Genomic DNA, 19,911 nt, shown 5'->3' on the forward strand with positions numbered 1-19,911 from the left:
ACACCACCTCAGCTCCTTTTCTAAGGCAGCTGGCAAAAGGGCTAGAGGAGTAGTTATTTCCAACTGTGTTCCCTGCCCACAATGTGGCTCTTAGTTTTTTTGCACCCACCCAGGACCTGCTAAGACATTCTTAAGAATGGAATTAAGGGCTGCCACCAAGAATAGGAACAGTTGCAAGAAAAGTTGAGCCTTGTAACAAAACAGAAGGCAGGTGAAGTGCCAAGGACGAGTATGATTGTCCTTTTTGCATAGACTTAAATAGCCTGGCACTTGAGGGGGTAAATGTGGTTTCAGGCTCAATCCGAAAAGACAATGCCAACATTACTCTCCCTTTACATTACTTCACTAATCACCGTCTTCAAGTAGGCCTCCATCGGCCACCTAAGCGGCCCCACCACTCATGTGGGCTTCAGTTGCCTCCCACTAGTGGATCGGGCACTGCCAAAAGGGACTTAAGACAGTACTCACAGCAGGTCAAGAGACACCAAACAGTGGGCTCAAAGCTAGGCTCAAAAACATGCATTACATAGCAGTAACTTGTAGTTTGGGGGGCGGAGGGAGCAAAGGGGGGGGGCATGTGCTTGTAACCTGCAACTGCCCTTACGAGGTGGGAAGGGTTTTTAGACCAGCGCCACTTTTTCCCCATGCCGCCAGTGGGTCAGAGAAATCAGATTTGCGACACAAGTAGTACGTAAGCCGGATGTATACGATCTGCCTGCGAAAGAGGGCAGACTGCACGCAGTAAAACACTCTGGGCCCCCATTTTGACAGTTCATTAAAAACAGGGGCCGAGCATGTCCACACCCCACCTCCACTGTTAAGGAGGCTGGAGACACCCCTGCCACCCCTGAGGCGACAGATACCCGAACAAGAGGACTCTGTTCAGGTAATGTCAAAAAGGGAAAAAGGTACACCCATAGTTAGGTAAAAAGACCCAACTAACAAAAAACAAACATATTGGGTAATTCTGGTAAGCCAGGACTCCCCCTTTAACACCCGTAAAACAAGCCAACAACTCAAGAAGCTCAGCTTCCTTTATCAGATTAACAGCTTGATCATAAGTGTTAAAATATGGAGGAATTGGATGGTAACAATTCTAGTGGGCCCTTCTGCAGCCTCCTAATACTGCTGGCACTGCAACAGCATTCCCGATTTAACCGTTGCCTATCATCACATGCGGATGTAATCTCTCCCTACACTGCCAGACCCATCTGTATACCAGAAGTCGACATGTTCGGTCATCTAGTGTATACTCGGTCCCTGGTCAAAAGTTGCTAGATTTTCTTAACTAGACAATGTGCTTCATTACGAGGTTGGCAGTAACCTAGTGGTGCCACTGGGACCATACAAGCCCTGGCAGAACGCAAAGTCAGGCACCAGAAAAGGGTAGTCCCCATTCCTGTGCAGTCCAATAGGACTCACAGGAATGGGAACAATGAAGCAAAGGCACTGTTGCCAACAGTGCCTGTGCTTCTGTGACAACTCTGCTTTCCAGGGGGTGTTGCGCCCGGCAGGTCAGACATGCCGGCGGCATCTGCTCAGGCAAGCAGCGTTTTAGTCTGCTGGTAAGTTGCTACCGGCACACTTGTTTCCGGACCAGCAGACTCTTAATGAGACCATATATCTGGTGACAAAATGTAAAGTTTGAGACCGTCAATCCACAGTTAGACCAGGATGTTAGCAACCATCTTAAACTCAGCAGCAAACAGCACTCAAATTGAGTCCCTGAAATGCAATACTTCTGGCCTTATGCACCCTGCCTGGGCACTTCTGCCAGTCAGGTACAACTAAATCATGAAATTCTATAATCCTCCACCCCCCTCCATTTATCAGTAGGGTTTCTTCCAGCTTAGAAGAATCTGCTCACCTTCCAAAGAGATTAAACACTTACCTCCCAGGCTAAATCATGAAAACTTTAGACCTGGGCTACCAAACTTTTCTACTTCTGAAACGCTCCAACCTGCCAGCCAACTAGAGACTGGAAATGTAGCCCAATATCCCCACTGTTGACCGTTGCACTGGCTCCTGGTTGTTCACTAGGTCGGATTCCCAAAGCTTTACTAAAAAAAAAAAAAATTCTCAACATCTCACTTTCACAAGAAAACCATCTGGGCACTTTCCTACTAACATAGCAAGCATACTTTGCTCACCTTATAATGCAACAGCCCTCCACTGCTGAAGCACCTCACTGATCTTGCGGATAGCCAACAGTACCTTACACCTAGGCCCCACAGGGCCGGGCCACTCCAAATGCAGTTTACACGCGCACTGTACAAGCTGAAGACAGGAGTACTGTGGGCCAGCATTGGATGAAAAACAGACCTCAGATACTTGCATCAGGCTTTCCTTCCTCCTGCAAAGACAAACCCCCAGGGCAGCGGACATAGTGCTTGCCCCACAGTTGCCAAACATCGGATTAATAGCATCAAGTGTTCTGTAGCCATAGACTTCAGACAAAGGTAATTGGGGCCAGGCGTTGAAAACGCCCATACATGAGCTGCATTCTGAGACACCAGGTGACAGGGAAAGAGCCAGTCTAGCCGAAAGAGGCAGTGGGATGCAACATACATTAGTGGATGCACTGCATGTCTGGCCCCATCTGCAAAACACCAACTCCTGATGAGCCAGGAAGAGGCGCAGATGCATAGGTGATGCACCTTTATTTTCTTGTAACAGTATTGCTGAAACCAGCAATATGGACAATCCCAGGTATGTAGTAAATCACTGTTGCTTAGTTGAACTACAATGAAAATGTGCAATCTTGCATTTTATATACTTTTGGCAACGTATTTTCTTGGATAACTAGCCTCTACGCCAGCTTTTAGGCTGGCGGTTAAAGCAAATTTAGCCATTCATGCAACGCCTTTGAGGCAAAAGTCTAAAAAGTTTGAAAGAGGAACATTAGTATGACAGGCTGCAAGAAGAATTCGCATGAAAGGGGGGGGCGCAGTTTATAACAGTAGTCCTATGGATAGGCAGCATAGCATGCACGTTTACTCCATTAAAACTAACTATTATGACATTGAGCCTGCACCATGCCGCCACACCTGACCAGCTGTACCAGTAAAGCGGTGCCCTCAGAAGAATGTAAAGAATGGGAACTTGGAAATATACATCTTAATTTGCATGAATTCGGTGCAATGATTCATAGATTGCAGAACTAGCGGAAGGTAGCGTCCTGCCTAAAAGGTCACCACGTCTCAATGTAATCCTTTAAAGAAACTAGGAAAGACTCTAGGTTTCAAAATATATGGAGGCTTGCACGACAGAAAAGTAATGTTTTAATGGCCAAGTTTCCTCGGGAACAAATTGGATGGTTTCCCCATTGTCGGATGTCAGTGCAGTTGTTGCTTAAGGCTTTGGTGAGCAAGGCAGATCCGTCAAGTGTACTTATGGAGCCACAGGAGGCAAGGCTACGTCACTAACGATCCTTTCCAAGTTATTGCTAGGGCCAGGGTCAAGGATACAGACAAAATGATTACATCAGTGGCAGGAAGGGCTAGGGCAGGAGGTTTCGGTAGTAGCAAGTAAACAGTAACGGGGATTTGGGGAATACCAAGCAAGGACCAGAATTTTAAGAGTTCAGTCGAATGGCTGGAAATGTTCTAGGTCAGCCCTCGGAATGAAGAAGTCTAGCATTTCTTGGTGGTTTTTCATATTCCCAAGTTAGTGCTCACGAGTGAGCAAGATCTTTGCACCAAAACCGTGGTTCCTCTCCCAGAATGGGCCTTTGGAATCTCCATCTGGGTAGGTCTTGCAGTGTATGCTAGAGTGGTGCTGCTCTTCTGCGCCAATGGCACTCAACTGCTCTTAGTCCCAACCACCTCATCATCCATAATGTCGCCCTCCCACTAAATGGCCAGTAGTTATTTGGAGCTCCACGGATGCACCTCCTTCAGGCCAATATAAGATCTGATGGGGCAGTGCCCAGACTGAGCAGGTGTTCACTTCCCCTTCATGCTGCAGGGGTGCCAGTTGCTCTGCAGGGACTACCCCACCCCTGAGGACGCCTCCCACTCCTAGAAGAGCAGAGGCCCGTGGCCAAAATAAATAAAATCACCTCCACCCTCGGTATCTGAATGCACAATACTTATTCTATTTTGACCCGCCTCTGCCAGAGTAGCTACCCAATATAGTACTGTGGACTAATGACTGTTCCAGACTTTGGAGGAGGCTAGGGATGATGTTGCAATGTTTAGGATTGGGTCAGGGACCCAACATGACCAGAGGAATAAATAGCACAGGCTACTGTGGGGTGAAAAGAGGGCAGAAACCGTATTTACCGCAAAGTTCGCTCCCTGTGGGAAAACATCGGCGTGTTTACGGGTGAGGTAGCGGGCCCTCTCCTCACGTCCCACCAACTCCTTCCGCTGGCCGCGGTGCAGCAGGCCGCAGAGCTCCCTCCAATCGTGGTGGGTCCTGCAGTCACTGTTGCCAGCCGGGGCCCTGCGGGCCTCGCGCCGCGGTCCCACTCTCGCGCTCATCTAGTCTCTTGGCGCGTGCGGACAGGCCGAGAAAAACAGCAACTACACGTGACGACGGGGCGCGGCAACTGGAACGAGGACAGCGCGAGCTTCGGCATGGGACCCCTCCCACTCCAGACCGCGTGACGCTACGCTTCCCCGCCCCAATCCCCGGGCCCACGTTCCAAAGCGCCAGACATGTTCTAGAAGCTCTGATGAACGTGCGCAGGTCTTTGCTAAAAGCCAGACACGGTAAAACAAATAAAAGCCAATTAACGCGGTAGCGCCGTCAGGTGTCACGCAGTGATACGTTGTGGACACGATGAAAAACCCCACCATTACAAACAACCATCAAAAATCAGCACTACTCGTGAAACTTTGCAACTTGAATGCAAGATCACTGCCAACTGGGAAGAGCGTGTTCAACTAATATCTCTCCTTGCAAAGTATGCCGCAAGGCAGTTGTAGCCTGCTTCCAGCTGGAAGATGATTGCAAGTGGACCCATATGGAGACAGTAAATACATGAGAACCAACCTGGGTGTCCCTGTGCTTTCTCCCCCACCCATGTAGCCAGAGGCGTTGCTAGGGGGTGGCTAAGGGGGCTAAAGCCCCTGGTCTTTTGGTTGTAGCCCCGGATAGAATCTCAGGAGCTACAAACAAAGAGCTAGCTAGCCCCCAGTCCCAACAGTTCTGACATTAGCGTAGCCCCGGGTCTTTTCTAGACCTAGCAACACCATGATGTAGCACACTACACCTTTGGTGTTGGCAAATAAAAGGCAGTGGAATTTTATTTGCACAGATCTGGTAATAACATTCAAAATTACATAACCATAATATGCTGCACTTTTGGGCACCAGGTCCTTGAGTTACACCCTCTGGCCCGTGCCACCTTGTGGCCTGTCCTCTCTCCCTTTTTCTAGGGGGGGGAAATAAAATAAAAAAAGACTGCATACACAGTGAACTCTAATCTGGGTCCCTGTGCAGGGTCCCAAACTGATTAGGTTTGAGCTGAAACTCGGCCCCTTACATTGGACTCAGGGGCTGGCCCTGGGTTTTTGTGCCTGTGCGGGGTGCTGCGCTGCTAGCCCCCTGGCCATCAGCTCCCCAGGTGCTTTCGCTTGTTCTTGCCCTGCCCGTTTCCTCCTTTCTCCTCTGGTGTTGCACCTCTTTGGAAGGGCAAGGTGTTTCACCTTCATTCTTCCTTTCCCAGGCTTGGCGACCATGTCACTGTAGAGGGAGAAGAGGGAGCGCCGCCCAAATGTGTTGGGGCTGGTGCTTGTCCCTCTCCCCTGCCCGACAGCCATGGGGCACTGGTTACCCAGCCCTGCTTGGTACCTTGCAGCGTTGCCCAGTTGTGTCCTCCATAAATACTCAGTGATCTTCTACAGGCTCCCAACCCCAGCCCGACAAGCCAAATATATGCAGCATTGGGGTGGTAGGGGCATGCATAGCATAGGTAGGTACTCTGCCACAGTAAGCATGCACATCAACTGATGCATGACAAAGCTGTGGATGCAGACACCATCAGTACTATTGTGGGGCCAGCAGCAGTCACACGGCTGTTTTCACAGGTGCAGGGGAGCCCAGCACCATGTTGGTGTGACAGGTCACCTGGACTTGGTTGCAGGGCAGGACCCTGTGACAGACACATCCTGGGTGTTGGAGCACCTCAGGCCAGCATCCTCGATGGTGGGTGCATGGGCTTGATCCAAGGCATCAGGCTGGTCTGGGGGGCCCAGACCTGCATGTACATGATCACATGGTGTGGGCCTTACAGTAATGCAACTCAGTTGCAGGACTAAAAGGGGCAATCCCCATGCAGGCGTACCAGGGTGCAGGCAAAGCACGGACATACTAACTGTAACATCCTCCGTTATTAATGTTGCACAGGGACATGTGTCCGCTTTCAGTTGTGTTGTGGTAGGCAGAGCACCCGCCTTCGCACCAGTTCATGCTTGATGAATAAAGGAGACACCGGCATAATTTACTGTCTCCGTGCCTCATTGTTTCCTGCTGTTTTATTGGCCTTGATGGATAGCGTTATATGTGCATGCCTGCACTAAACAGCGACAAGGTAATCAAGCAGACTCACAACGTGCAACAATCCTTTCAACGCCCATGCCCTCCCATGTCCGCACGATGGTGGAAGTTCCAGCTGTTCTCCCGAAATGTCATGGAGCAGGAGACACCCACTCTACTCCAGACCACTGCGCACGCTCTAGAAGAGGCCAACTTGACTTGATCAAAAGTATGGTGACACTGCCAAGAAAATGAATCACAATGCCTGCACTGCCATAGAGGAAATTTAAGAGCACATGTGCGCAGCAACGAACACATGCCACAATACGCATGTGCATGTGAACAGCCACCGTCATGGAGGAATTGTGACAATTAAGTGCACCAGAGTGATTCCAGCAACAAAAGACTCAATTTTCAAGAAGCAAGATTTTCTGTCAAGCTGCCACAAGTCAAATTCTTCTGTGCCACAAGCACCAGACCCAAGACAGCACGTGGTCAGGAAGGCCTCTTGTGCTTTTCCATCCAGCCCTCAAGGGCAGCTCACTGCACTACTCAAAGGTGAGCCCTTAAGAATGTTGTGCCCCAGCCACCATGTCAGACATGGAAGTGGGCAGCAGCTCAGAGCCCTCGGTCCAATTCAACCCCTAGTAATCCTGCACATAGGGAGGGAGGCCATGACTCTTTACAACTACAATCCATGCAGCATTGACATATCCAACACAAGCAGCTTGGCACCAAGATGGTCCAGGTGGTTAAAGGAACTACAAATATTGACACAACAGGCGTTAAAGAAAAACAAGCCTTAGAGGAATATTATTGCACTCACTAGGACTGGTAGTGAGACTGTACGAAATGCCAGAAAGCTTGATGGATACATTCCAAGGTATAATTGATTTGCTGAATAATTATTTTGCACCGCTGAAACAGTGACTGCAAAACATTTTCCACACATCCATGCAGGAAAAAGGAGAAAACCTGGAGAATTTTGTAAGGAGATTGTCCTTTTTTGCAAAGTACTGCGATTTCAATTGCTACTCCACAGAAGAGGCCTTAAAATCATTTCAGGGTGTGAATCACCTGATTTCTGGAAAGAACTTATACAAAAGAGTAGTTCAACTTGTGAGAGCAGACACTGCCCTCTCTCTACAAACTATCGCTAAGCAATATTAAAATCACGCAATCTACGTCACCAGCAACTCTGTGCCCCATATGCATGTCTGAACACAGTTCAAAACAAAAGGTGTTGGAGATTATGAGTAAAGTGTCACAGGTAATAGTGATATTCAACCGAATTGGTAAGTGCATAAACAATTCATAAATACAACAAATATTTAATAAATCTACACCATATATTAAAGTATTAAATAACAATTAGTATTGGGAGAGCATCAAGGCCCCCTAATATAATGAATAGGTCTAAAACATTAGTAACATAGGAAAACGTGGACCTCAAATGGTTGCCTGGTGGATAACAAATCAACCAATGATTACACAATGCTCATCAGTGTGCAAATACTTCAGCTTAGTAGCGGATATGGGAAAGAAATATATCAGTGTGTTAACATCTAAAATACAGTAGTCTTGACATGTTAATGTACACATCAATGAGGAACATTCATTAGGAGAAAATCCTATTCAGGGGTTCCGGTCAAGGAGAGCTGGAATAAAAATAAAAAAGTGAGTTTAAAAAGAGTGGGGAATAGCTAATTACTAACTAAACTGTCACTCTTAGTTTGTTAACTCAAACAGTGAATCTACTAACAGGATTAAACAATTACCTGAGTAGTTTTGGGGGGCACCTCTGATCATTTTAAGAGGGAGACTGGTTAATAGTCTAACAACTGGAAAAAAAGCAAAAATCCTCAGCTTTTCTAAAGTGCCAAAAGAAGAACGTGCCGTTTGTATTGATAAAATGGGTCACTCAAGTTCATACTCACCTCAAAGGCGAGTTAGCTGAACGTATCGGAGTATATAGAGATTAGCGTCATCTTGGTATGGCTTGCAGTGACACCTGTATCAACGTTAAACCTAGTCCATTTTATTAAAAAGTCGGCGTGTTCTGGAAACCAGGAGATCAAGTCTGTGTCCGAGGACAGGTAGTCCTTTTAAGTCGGACGAGACTAAAGGAAAAAAACCATTGGATTTACAGTTAAACCGCTAAATGAAGTGGTATGTCAACAGATCAAACATTAAAATATAATACTTAAGATCGTAGACACTCTTACTGCTCTCTTCGTGCTTTACCAAGTTGCGGGAAGAGACAACATCATAAGTGACAAAGGATCAATGGCTCGATCAAGTACGCAGCTGTAAATAGTGAAAAACACGAATGCCGAGTTACAGATCTTGCTAGAAAGGGCACCCACCTCTAGTGTAGCCGGCGGCATCTCTTGCTTTCCTCTTGAAAGAACTCAAGAGGTATGCTGGCATTTGCATGTGTCCCCTACAGCTCACTCGACTCCTCTGCTAGCATCCCCGGGTGTTGGGTTTACTAAGTAACTATGGCAATGCACCGAGGTGCGTGTGCACCTGGGACTGTCTTTTGGGGCATAGCTAAACTAGTGGCGCCAACTTAGAGTGTCAGATTCACAATTGTTGATAAAGGGCACTTTGTCCTGTTAGTGAGTAACCGAACAGGGGATAGAAACCTATAGTTAATCAGTTGTGGAATATGAATAGTATTAATTTTAATTGTTAAATTATTGTGGTTCCGCAGATGAACCAAGTGCGCTCAATTGTTGGCAGTCCCATTTGGTGTCCATACAATAAAAGAACAGGATACAGATTCCATGCATCCATCCAATTAATGCCTATACAAAAGTTGAAACATGTCCGAAAAACCAAATCGGGTTAAACATGCTAAAAATGTTACGTAATGGTCCCACCGTTACCCATCATTGCCCAATTCGGACACAGGTAACAGTGCCAGTCGCCTCCCCTCTATGTGAGAATGGGGTTCTATAGAGGTATCCCGGTCCCTGGTATAGTATATTCTGCAACCATAGTGAACTGTATAAATGCATGGCACTCCGTCATTTGCCCCATTTGTATATGACTCAATAAATACAATCAAATAGCATTCCTTACACAATAAGCCCAATGTCATTTGTAAATCACCTTATCAAGATTAGAGGACGAGCTGCTTTTTAGTGTGGTCACCACTATTCTGCCCACAGTTCACCTCTAGCTACGACATTTAAGATTTTATTTTGTGCCATTCAACCGAATCGTTGAGGCCTTATAGATTTTTTTGTTCTTTTTTAAAAAGCTTCCTCTCCAGTGTCACCGTCTGGCTGCCTTTAAATGCCAGTAGAACAGTCCATGTAAAGTCTTCAAAACCGTGTGCCTTCTGTGCAAAATGTTTCACCATTGGTGCATTTTCAATTATATTTTTTAGGCAACTCTTGTGTTCCATGATTATAGTTTTGATTTTTCTAAGTGTTTCCTATGTAAGGTAATCCGCATGGGCATTTGATCATGTATATCACGTTTTGGGCATTACAGTTGGTAAGACTGTCCATGGTTTGTTCGTGCCGATGTCCACCTCTTTGGATTTTGTTAACTTACAAACTCCAGTTACCACAATGGAAGTGTCCATCGGTGGTAGTAGCCCCCGAACTGTGGGGAGACTTGGAGTAGTTGGTTTTATGTTCTTTAATTTGCTGCAACTCACCCTATTCCCCATCGCGGTGCTTTTGTAGGCGAAGATTGGGGTAGGCATTTGGCATGTAGAGGTCTTGAATACTTTCCAATGTTTGTTGATAATGTTCTTAATTTGTAGACTTTGAAAGTGTTCACACATTATTCTGTCTTTTGATTGTTCGTTTTTTCTTCCAATAAGGCCTCCCTGTAATTGGATGCTCTTTTTGCATCTCTTTCGACCATTCTTTTCAGATAGCCTCTTGCTTGGAGTTTTTTGGCAAGTAGTTTTGCTTCAGTTCTGCAAGTATCTTGAGCTGAACATTTGCGTTTAAGATGCAAAAATTGCCCGAAGGGAAGATTCTTGTAGATTATTTATGTGGTGGCTTCTGTAATCAAGCAGCAAATTCTTGTCAGTGCGTTTGTGGTATGGTTTCACTTTAGCACACCATCTCTGTGAAAGATGGTAAGATCAAGAAAGGTAGAGGACATCTTATTGGCCGTCAGGGTAAACTGGAGATGAGGATTCAATGCATTTAGCCAGATGAAGAAACTATTTGCTGTCTCTATTGTACCTTCCCAGATGACCAAAATGTCGTCAATGTAACAAGTCCATTTTTTTTATATTGGTGCTGAAAGGATTAGTGATGTTATAAATTCCCGAGTCATCACGAACCCCAGTCCTTTGTTAAGCAACTGTTCCACTTCAGTAGCCGATAGTCACTAAAAGCGACTGCCGCTCTGTTTCGATCCGTCATTCCAGTTGCTTCGATCTTGAACCCGATACAAAAAAGGCAGCGAGTTGCCTCTTCTGCCTCTATTGCCATTTTGTCTATTTGGCTGTCCACGCCCTCTTGGGGGTTTATTAGTAGCCGAAGTCCCTTCCCCTGCATCATCCCGATCGCTACTGTCGTTACTTGTGCTGTACAAAGTATTGCAGAAACACTATTGTGTTTGTTAGGAGCTGTCTGGTGAAGGGTTTTGTTGACATAATCTTTGACATAAGGGAATGCTTTCTCATGAGTAAAGCGGGCTAGGTCTTCATCCTTTGGATCCTCTCGGTGTGTTTTGAACTCAATCTTTCAAAATGCTCCAATTTCTTTTCATAATTCGAGGCAATTGTTTTTTCAAATCTATTTTTTTAGATCAATTTCTATTTTGTCAGAGGTCTCTTTAGCTGTATCAATTATAAGGATGAGCCAGTCCCTTTCACATCTGTTGGCTATATAGCTTCAATGTATCCAGAATCTTTTGTTGTCCAGAAATAATCTGGGTTCATTCTGTACAGCAAGGCCTGTGGTAGTGATTTACTTCAAGTACTCGAGCATGATTGCTCCATGGAGTTCTGTGCAAATTAATCTTTCTTAGCTGCACCAGCTCGTTCCATTCAGCTGGGTGTGGGGTGAGATCCAGATGTCGGTACAACTTTCCACACTTTAGCCCATGCCCGGCAGTAGGCCATCATTGCAACAAATGGATGTGAAAACCATTTTCAGTTGGTTTGTAAGAACATTACATTTTTCCAGTCAAAGGAAGCCAGCAGACAACAGGAAGCATGAAAGTCAATCGCCTGAGGCAAAGTCCTCGACCGGACACGTGGCGATCTCCCACAACTAGCAGTCACAGCTCACAGCAGAGCACACTCATGCAGAGACTGGTGGCGTGAAGGGAAGAATCTTAGCAACAGACGCAGAAACAACTCAGTTGGACACCAAGACAGAAAATCATACCTGGCAGCGTCCCCACGACGAAGACGTGAATCAAATTCCATGTGTAATCGCGATATGGCACAGCCACAGATTACAGCCCAACCCTGCTACTGCAGATAAACGGACAGACGCAAATTCCTCAGACACCAGAGCCACGGTAAATGTTACTACGAGGGGCATATAGGTTTCTTCATTAAAGAGCTGAGCAAAGCAGACAGACATATTTCCATATGGCACAAATAAATCCCTCCACTGCAGAGGAATGTTCACAACCACATGCAAGTACAAGGACAAGCTCAAAAGTCAAAATATATATGGTGAGGGAAGTACCAGGGGAAAGCATACTCCGCTTCCAGTCAGCCATTCAAATGGGTCCAATACAAGTAATGTACCAGATCAGGTCTGTCTATACAACCAGCCCGAAGGAGATGAAGAAAATGTTCCTGGCACTCTCCAAAGGCTTCGAGAAACTAAAAGGCAAACAAAGCTACACAAACACCCAGGTAAAACCCAAGGTCCAACACTACAGAGGCATACCCCTTAACTTCAAAAGGCATGTGGAGGACGATATACAGTCCTTACTAGAACAAGACAATTGAGCCAGCAGCAGAACCCACACCTTGGGTGTCCCCCATAGTACCTGTGCCAAAGAAGGAAAACACCAGCATCTATGCATGTATGAGACCCCAATGTGGCAATAGAAAGATGACACCTGGCACCCATGACAGAAATAATGCATGGGGCAAAAGTATTTTCAAAACTGGATTTAAACAAAAAGGTACCATCAGCTAGAGCTACATCCATCATCTAGATGCATAGCAACCTTTTCCACATACCTGGGGCTTTTCAGGTACAAGCATTTCAGCTTTGGGGTATGGTCAGCCGCAGAGATTTTCCAAAATGAAATTTATCAAGTCAAACATATTCCCCACTGTTTAATAGCGACGACATTTTGATATTCAGGCCACACAATGACACGGTCAGGAGTGTGCATGGTGCTAGAAGAGGCCAATTTGACCCTAAATGCTGACAAGTACGAGCTCAGCAAATCAACCCTAAAGTTCAGACATATATTCTCAAACAGCCTACAACCAGACCCCGACAAAGTGCAAGCATTAGTGGAAGCCCCTACAGCCACCTCATTGTCTGCAGTCCGATCTTTTCCTAGGAATGGTGAGCTACTGCACTAGATACATTCAGGACTTTGCCTCAGTCAGCACACCCCTCCAACTACTCATGGGGAAGGGACAAGAATGTTCCTGGTCCAGTGAGTGCGACGAGGCTTTCCAGAAAACACGAACGCTACTGCCTCATGCATGGCGCATTACGACCCAGAACTGAGTCGATACCAGCCCTGTCGGTAATACTAGCACAAACAAAGCCAGGAGTCCCGCCCAACTCACCAAGACGCATAGTAGCATACGCAAGTCGCAGTCTCTCTGCAATGTAATGCTCATATTCACAACCAGAAAAAGTCTTGCAGTTGCATGGGCATGTGAACATTTCCATCTGTTCCTGTACAGACACCCATTTACCATCACAGACCAAGCCCTGACCACCCTCTATGGTAAGCCACCAGCCAAGATGCCACCATGCATTGCAAGGGGTGGGGTGGACTCAGACTACAAGAGTATTCCTTCCACATCATACACCACCCTTGGAAAGACGACAACCCAGCAGACTATTTCAATATCCCTTATCAGCTCAGGACGAGAAGCAATCCATCAAAGCCAACAAATACATAAGCCATCTAGTAAGCAATGCACTACCCAAATCAGACACAAGTGCTCAGCTGATAGAGGGCCTAAAAAAATGACCAGCTGCTCCAGAAAATACAAGAATGCCTGAAGTCGGCCCAGTGGCATACCAAAAGCAAACACGATCAGCACACACACCTGAGACATTTTCAAACATTCCGACGCGCAAGACCCACGTTACCGATGTCCCGGAAGGATTACTGCTCAAAGAAAATAGAATGGTCATCCCGGCAAGCTTGCAGAAACAAATACTTTTGTTGGTGCACGCTGCACATAGAGGGATTGCCCCCATAAAACTGAGAACCAAAGTGCGGTTCCCACAGATGGGCGAAAGAGTAGAAGTGCTACGTAAATGCATAGCATGCAAAGCAGTCGCCCCCAGGCACGTTTCCGGAGCCTCTCAAGATGAGATGTCACTACAGGTATGGACGAGGTTGCAATCGACATGTTCAGCCGACTAGCAAATGGCAAATGTGTACTCTTAATGAAATGTCCAGGTTCCCGGAAGTTCATTTAATTAATTCCAACAGCACCCAGGCGGTGATAGCGGCATTAGACAAAACATTTGCCGACTATGGAATTCCCTCCATCGTGAAGTCAGATAATGGACCCCTTTTCAGAATACATGATTTCACAAGGTTTGCAGAACACCTCGGGTTTCAACACTGCAAAGTCACACCCCTATAGCCACAAGCAAATGGAATGGTTGAGGTTTATGAGCAACTTAAAACGCACTCCACAGGTATGCGCAACCACCAAGGGATCCTTCATGCAGTCACTATGCACTTTGAGGGACTACAGAAACAGAGCAAATAGCTATGGGAACATGCCTTTTGCACTGTTTGGGCAAGTCATAAGAAATACATTGCCGCACAATCCCAACATTTCTCTCCACTGAAGGTGCCGACACGGCCCGGATCAAAGCTAAAAAAATAAAATAATGTGTATGCTGATCACAGGCGGAAAGCAAAGCCCAGCAACTTCCAAATAGGAGAAGGTACTGGTTTGGCAAATGCAAGACTCTAAGGAGGTACCCCGCTTTTAAGCCAGAGCCAATGACTGACTCCTGTGCAAGGGTCCATGATAACAGCAGACAGTCCCACTAGCACCGTCAACAGAAACTGAATTCTTTGACATTAGGTGAAGAGCATCAGGAGAACAACAACCCCATAGGCAGAGAGGACTTGTCCAACCTGGACTCTGAATAGAGAAGGCGACATGGACGCCAATGACTGCAATGCAGAAGACAGTCCCTGCGTGCGCAGTCCTTCACGAAGGGTAGTTCGCAAGCCATCTCGGATTGAAGAAATTTACTAACTCCATTTTTCTTGTTCAGGGGGAGATGTAACGTCCTCTGTTGCACAGGGACATGTCCCCCTTCAGTGGTGTTGCGGGTTGCAGCCCATGTGTTGTAGGCAGAGCGCCTGCCTTCACGCCAGTTTGCACTTCATGAATAAAGGAGATACCAGCATAATTTACTGTCTCCGTGCCTCATTGTTTCCCACTGTTTTATTGGCCTTGATTGATCGTGTTATATTCACATGCCTGCACGCCACACTACCCATGTCTGGAGTCCCCGGGGGCTACCGTTACATGAGGCAGTGCAGGTTCATTACAATGCAGATAGGGAGGTCGCTCATGCTTATGCATGTACCGAATCAGCTGACCCGATAGACATTGCACCAGTGAGTGATCCACTCTGCAGCTGTGTCGGCACATGGGGAAGGTGTGACATGCCCTGTAATGCCGGCAAGGCAGAGGTTGCAGCTTCCCAGTTAAGGAAGTGTACATGCACCACTGAGAATTTGAGCAGGAGAGTGTGGAAAAAAAAGCACCGTTATCCTCCCAACTGTTGGACCTGCAGCTTGGTCAGTGGAGACCCCTTGGTGGTCCCACTGGATGCAGCCTTCTGTTCAGTGGGGGTGTCTGTGCGCTCTGTGTGACTTTGCCAGGTGTGATGCTGAGGCAGCATACAGGAAAACCAGGTGGCAGCTGCAGGTGCTCCAGCAGTGGTCCAAATGCATAGTCTGCAGGGTGCACCGACTCCCATGCCAGAATTTGATGCATCTGGGGCACCAGCAGCTCTGGGCCCCAGGTGGAACTTGTGGTTGAAGCGCCTAGAGATGTACTTAAGTATAGACTTCTTCGCTTGGTCAAACTATTGTATGCTGCAGGGCCAAAAGTGTTGGAACAAGGAGACGTTGCAGCCGGTGGTGAAGGACCATTTCATTCCATTGGTGAATGTGGATGAGAGGTTCATAATGTGCGCAGCTAAGCAGAAGGGCAAGTCGCTGGACTCCTTCCATGGTAAACTGAGGCATCTGGCAGCCACATGCGCTCGAAACAATGAGGAGATAGCATGCAACCAGTTAATTCAAGGATGTGCCTACAGAAAGATGCAGCGACAGGTCATGAGGAACAAGGGCTCACCCTGGTGCGGATTCTAGAACTGGAGTGATCCTGTGAACTGGCAGACACAAGAGCTTCCAAGATGGACGAAGCCATGAAACTGGTAAAGCTGGAGGATGTCTGCATGATAGGGCATACAGCCATGGGCCTAGAAGAGACTGGGGAACAGATGCAGATTCACACTGCAGATACAACCTCCCGTATGCGGTCGAATGTCCTGCAAAAGAGCGAGTGTGTGGTAGATGTGGGGCAGTCTATCATTTTATGTGCATGTGCAAAGCCCTGGGGCCGGTAGTCCCACCAAAAGGCCCTGCCAAGAAGGGCATGTCTGCTCAGAGACACTTCCCGAGGTTAGCCCAGGTGGATCAATACGAGGACCAGCCAGACCATGGACCTGACCCAGAGAACGAGGAAGACATGTTCATCTCCAGTCTGGAAGGACAAGGGGCAACCAAGATTGTGTTTATGGATGTGAAATCCCTGGTACTGATCAACATGGGGGGCATCTGAGTGATGGCCTTGGAACACCAGGCCCACCGGCTCAGACCCAGGGGAAAGTGAGAATCTTCACCTTCAGTGGTAAACACCCGCTGCTGTTAAAAGGGGCGTTGCAATCTCGAAAGTGGGCCATGGGCCGAATACCATCAAGGTGATATTTTTAGTCACAGAGACACAAGAACACTGCTGACATGTTCCCCAGCAAATGACCTCAAGATGGTCTGGGTCTAAGTGGAAAACATTCACAAGGTACTGCAGAAGTTCAAAATGAGTTTGTGGGTGTAGGAAATGGGTGAGCCAGTGAACCTTCATATTGACGAATCCATCCACCCGGTGGCCCTGAAGCACAGGAGGGTGCCATTTCATCTTAGGGGCCAGGTGGACAATGAGAGAATGCCAATGGACATTGAGACAGTAGAGGGGCCCACCCTATGGGTGTCTCCAATAGTGTTGGCACAGAAGCCAAAACAACCGGAGTCGGTTCAGATCTGTAGATATGCACCTGCCCAACAAGGTCATCAATTGGGAAAGGCACCTCACACCCACACTGGATGACATCACTGCAGAACCACAAGGAGCAATGTTTTTCTCCAAACTATACCTGGGGGTGGGCTATCAGGTGTTCCTGCACCCAAAGTCTTGGTGCATTACAACTTTCACAACTCACAAGGGCTTATTCAGATATAAGTGACTCAGTTTTGGCTCATCATCGGCCGCAAAAGTTTTCCAGAACAGTATCCGTGAAGAGCTAGCTGACCTGGCTGGAGTCATTAATATCATTGGACATTTCGGCTTTCGCCAGGTCTGAGATTGAACACATGGAGGCTAGAAAAGACTCCGGATCAGGTCACTGGGACTCCCCCTCCTTAAGGGGAAATGTGAATTCAAGGGAAAGTTAAATCAGATTCATGTTTGAGCAGGGAAGCATGTCACCGGATACCAGAAAGGTGGGGAACATCAGGGAGGCAAAGCCCTGGAGTCAAGTCATGGAGGTGAGAAGCTTCCTCGGTATGGTAACATATTGAACGATTCATCAGGAATCTGGTCACAGACAGCAAATGCCAGTGGGGCCCATTGGAACAGTGTTCGAGGAAATCAAGACGTCCCCAATGTCCAACAGCACCATGGCATTTTTCAACCGAGCCGTAGTGTCGGAGATCATGGTGGATGCAAGCCCTTTTGGACTGGAGCAGCAGAACTCGAAGGGTGAGGTGCAGCCTGTGGCATTTGCAAGCATAGCCTTGACAGATACAGAGCAGTGGTATTCCCAGATTGAACATGACACTGGTGTGGCACTGGCGGTGCTCTGGGGGTGTGTATTTCAGACTGTGTTGGGGAGACCGGTGACGGTTGTGACAGACCAAAATCCGTTGGCAATCATGGCTGGATCGTCAGATGCCAATGGTTTGGATTGAGTGATGGATGCTGGCCTTCTTGCAGTAAGATGTCTGTTTGGTGTACCTGCGAGGGGCAAACAATGCAGAACTGTACAGACATCCAGGGAAGTCTGAAGGGACATCCATGGAAGTCTGAAGTGGAGTCTGGGAATTGAGAGAGGGATGTTGAGGAAATGATCAGGCTGGTGGCAAGTCCAGCACTCCCCTCCAAACTTGATGTCTGTGCAAGAGCTGGTGGATAGCTCCGCAGAAAACAAATGTTTCTGCCTACTCAGTGAGGCCCTCACCAAAGGCGATTTGAAGTGGGCTCTGGTGGGACTGGACAAGTGCACACAAGACGCAAAGACAGTGCTGAAGCAACTGTAGAAAGTGAGGATCAAATTGTCATTTTCAGAATTGGGGCAGCTATTGAGGTCAGAGGATGGTTGTGCGAGTGCGCTGGTCACCAAAGTAATAAACACTGGCTCATCAGGGGTCGGCCAAGACCCAGTCATGCTTAAGGATGAATGTGTGGTTCCCGAACCGGCTGGTGGACGAGTTTGTGAAGAATTGTGTGGTGTCAGGCTGCAGCCCCATGCAGAGAAGCCTAGGTGCACTGGACGGTGGGAAGAGGTGCACATTTATTTTGGATAGATAGTGAGACGTGCACTTCCTGGTGGCAACTCATAAAGGAGGTAGAGTTTGTGGAATCAACCTCATTTGAGAACGTTGTCCTTGTGGTGGAGAAGGTCTTTGCATCTCATGGATTCCCAGAAGTAGTGTGTACTGATAATGGCCCACAGTTCCACAGAGACAGTTTTGCAGGATTCTTGGAGTGCAGAGTCAAGCACAGGAAGTTATCTCCATTGTGGCCCAGAGCAAACGGGGAGGCTGAGCATTTCATGCAGACCCTGAACAAGGTGTTTAGGATCGCTGATTGACAAGGGCAATCCCGGCGTCGAGCTTTCAGTTCCTAAGGGAATACAGGACACCTCTGCACTGCTCCACAGGAGTTGCCCCTGCCGAAGTGCTGTTCAGAAGGTGCCTGTGTGGGTTTTCACTGGACATGGAGGATATGGCACCGAGAGTGACTGATGGAAGAGCAGGTGGCCGAAGAACAAAGGATGCGCAATGAGAGAATATCCAGAGGAAACGGACAACCAGACATCCCTGGGCGATGACGTGGTCAGAAACTAGCACCCAGAAGGCAAGATCGCTACCCTAAGACCCAAAGCCACTGGACATGGTAGGAGTAAAGGGGGTCAACGGTGACAGCATCCAATGTGAGGATGACGGTGACCCAGAACTCTAGTTTAAGAAGCTAAGTGGCAGGAATACAGTGACCCAAGCCCCGTGTGGAGTGAGGCTGACTAAATTATTGATCAAGCATGGAGCCAGCAGCAGCCAACAGATCGTGGCCCAGGGATAGAAGAGTCCAGAAGGAGTACAGGTAGGAGGTACCCCAAACAAGAATCCAGGTGCTGTCCGTCCTGTCTGAAGGACTATGTAGTGGACAATTAACATGCTGCCAGTGTTGCATCGAGAGAAACCAGAGACAGGTGTGGTGGGTTTGAGTTAAACTTCATTGCTAATGTGTGTTTAAAGTGTTGACAGTTTTAGTGTACATGTTACGTTAATTGTTATGAAAAAGGTGCGACGTAGTCATGTTACAGTCACGACCGAGTGATGCAACATCACAGGAATAAAAGGGGCATCCCCACGCATGCGCGCTTTAGCCCGGATGGAATACCTGTGTCAGTGTCCGTCTGTGCGGGGCCCGGGGGCTACCTTTACACAAGGCCATGCAGCTTCATTACAATCACACATTGCAGACCTGTTCCATGGTTGGAGTCGGCAGCCGTTCTCCTGCTGCATGTGCCTGAAGTTGCTCCTTTTATTAGCTTGGGCCACGACAGTCATGAACCACCTTAAAAGGGTATTACCCATTGAGAGGGACCCACATCTTAAAATGGCAATACACTGGATAGTCACATCACACTCCTTTTCCATAATAAAGGAAACAAACTTTGCAGAAACATA

At 47.4% G+C, this 19,911-nt stretch overlaps 1 protein-coding gene across 3 annotated transcripts in view; it reads right to left on the reverse strand.

The window, feature by feature from the left end:
• Positions 1-19,911, reverse strand: part of CPEB1 (cytoplasmic polyadenylation element binding protein 1) — a 517,982-nt gene that overhangs the window by 475,085 nt on the left and 22,986 nt on the right. The window contains exon 1 of one of the 3 annotated variants that reach the window (XM_069624701.1): positions 4,284-4,556. The exons of 1 other annotated variant lie outside the window; for it this stretch is intronic. In XM_069624701.1, coding sequence (XP_069480802.1) covers positions 4,284-4,484 — 201 coding nt within the window. In that variant the 5' untranslated portion in view covers positions 4,485-4,556. Of the gene's footprint in view, positions 1-4,283; positions 4,557-19,911 lie in introns of those variants that run through there. One more of the 3 variants, XM_069624700.1, reaches the window with a different exon arrangement.

The sequence above is a fragment of the Ambystoma mexicanum genome, chromosome 11, assembly GCF_040938575.1.
Source record: "Ambystoma mexicanum isolate Mex_15411 chromosome 11, UKY_AmexF1_1, whole genome shotgun sequence".
NCBI lineage: Eukaryota > Metazoa > Chordata > Amphibia > Caudata > Ambystomatidae > Ambystoma > Ambystoma mexicanum.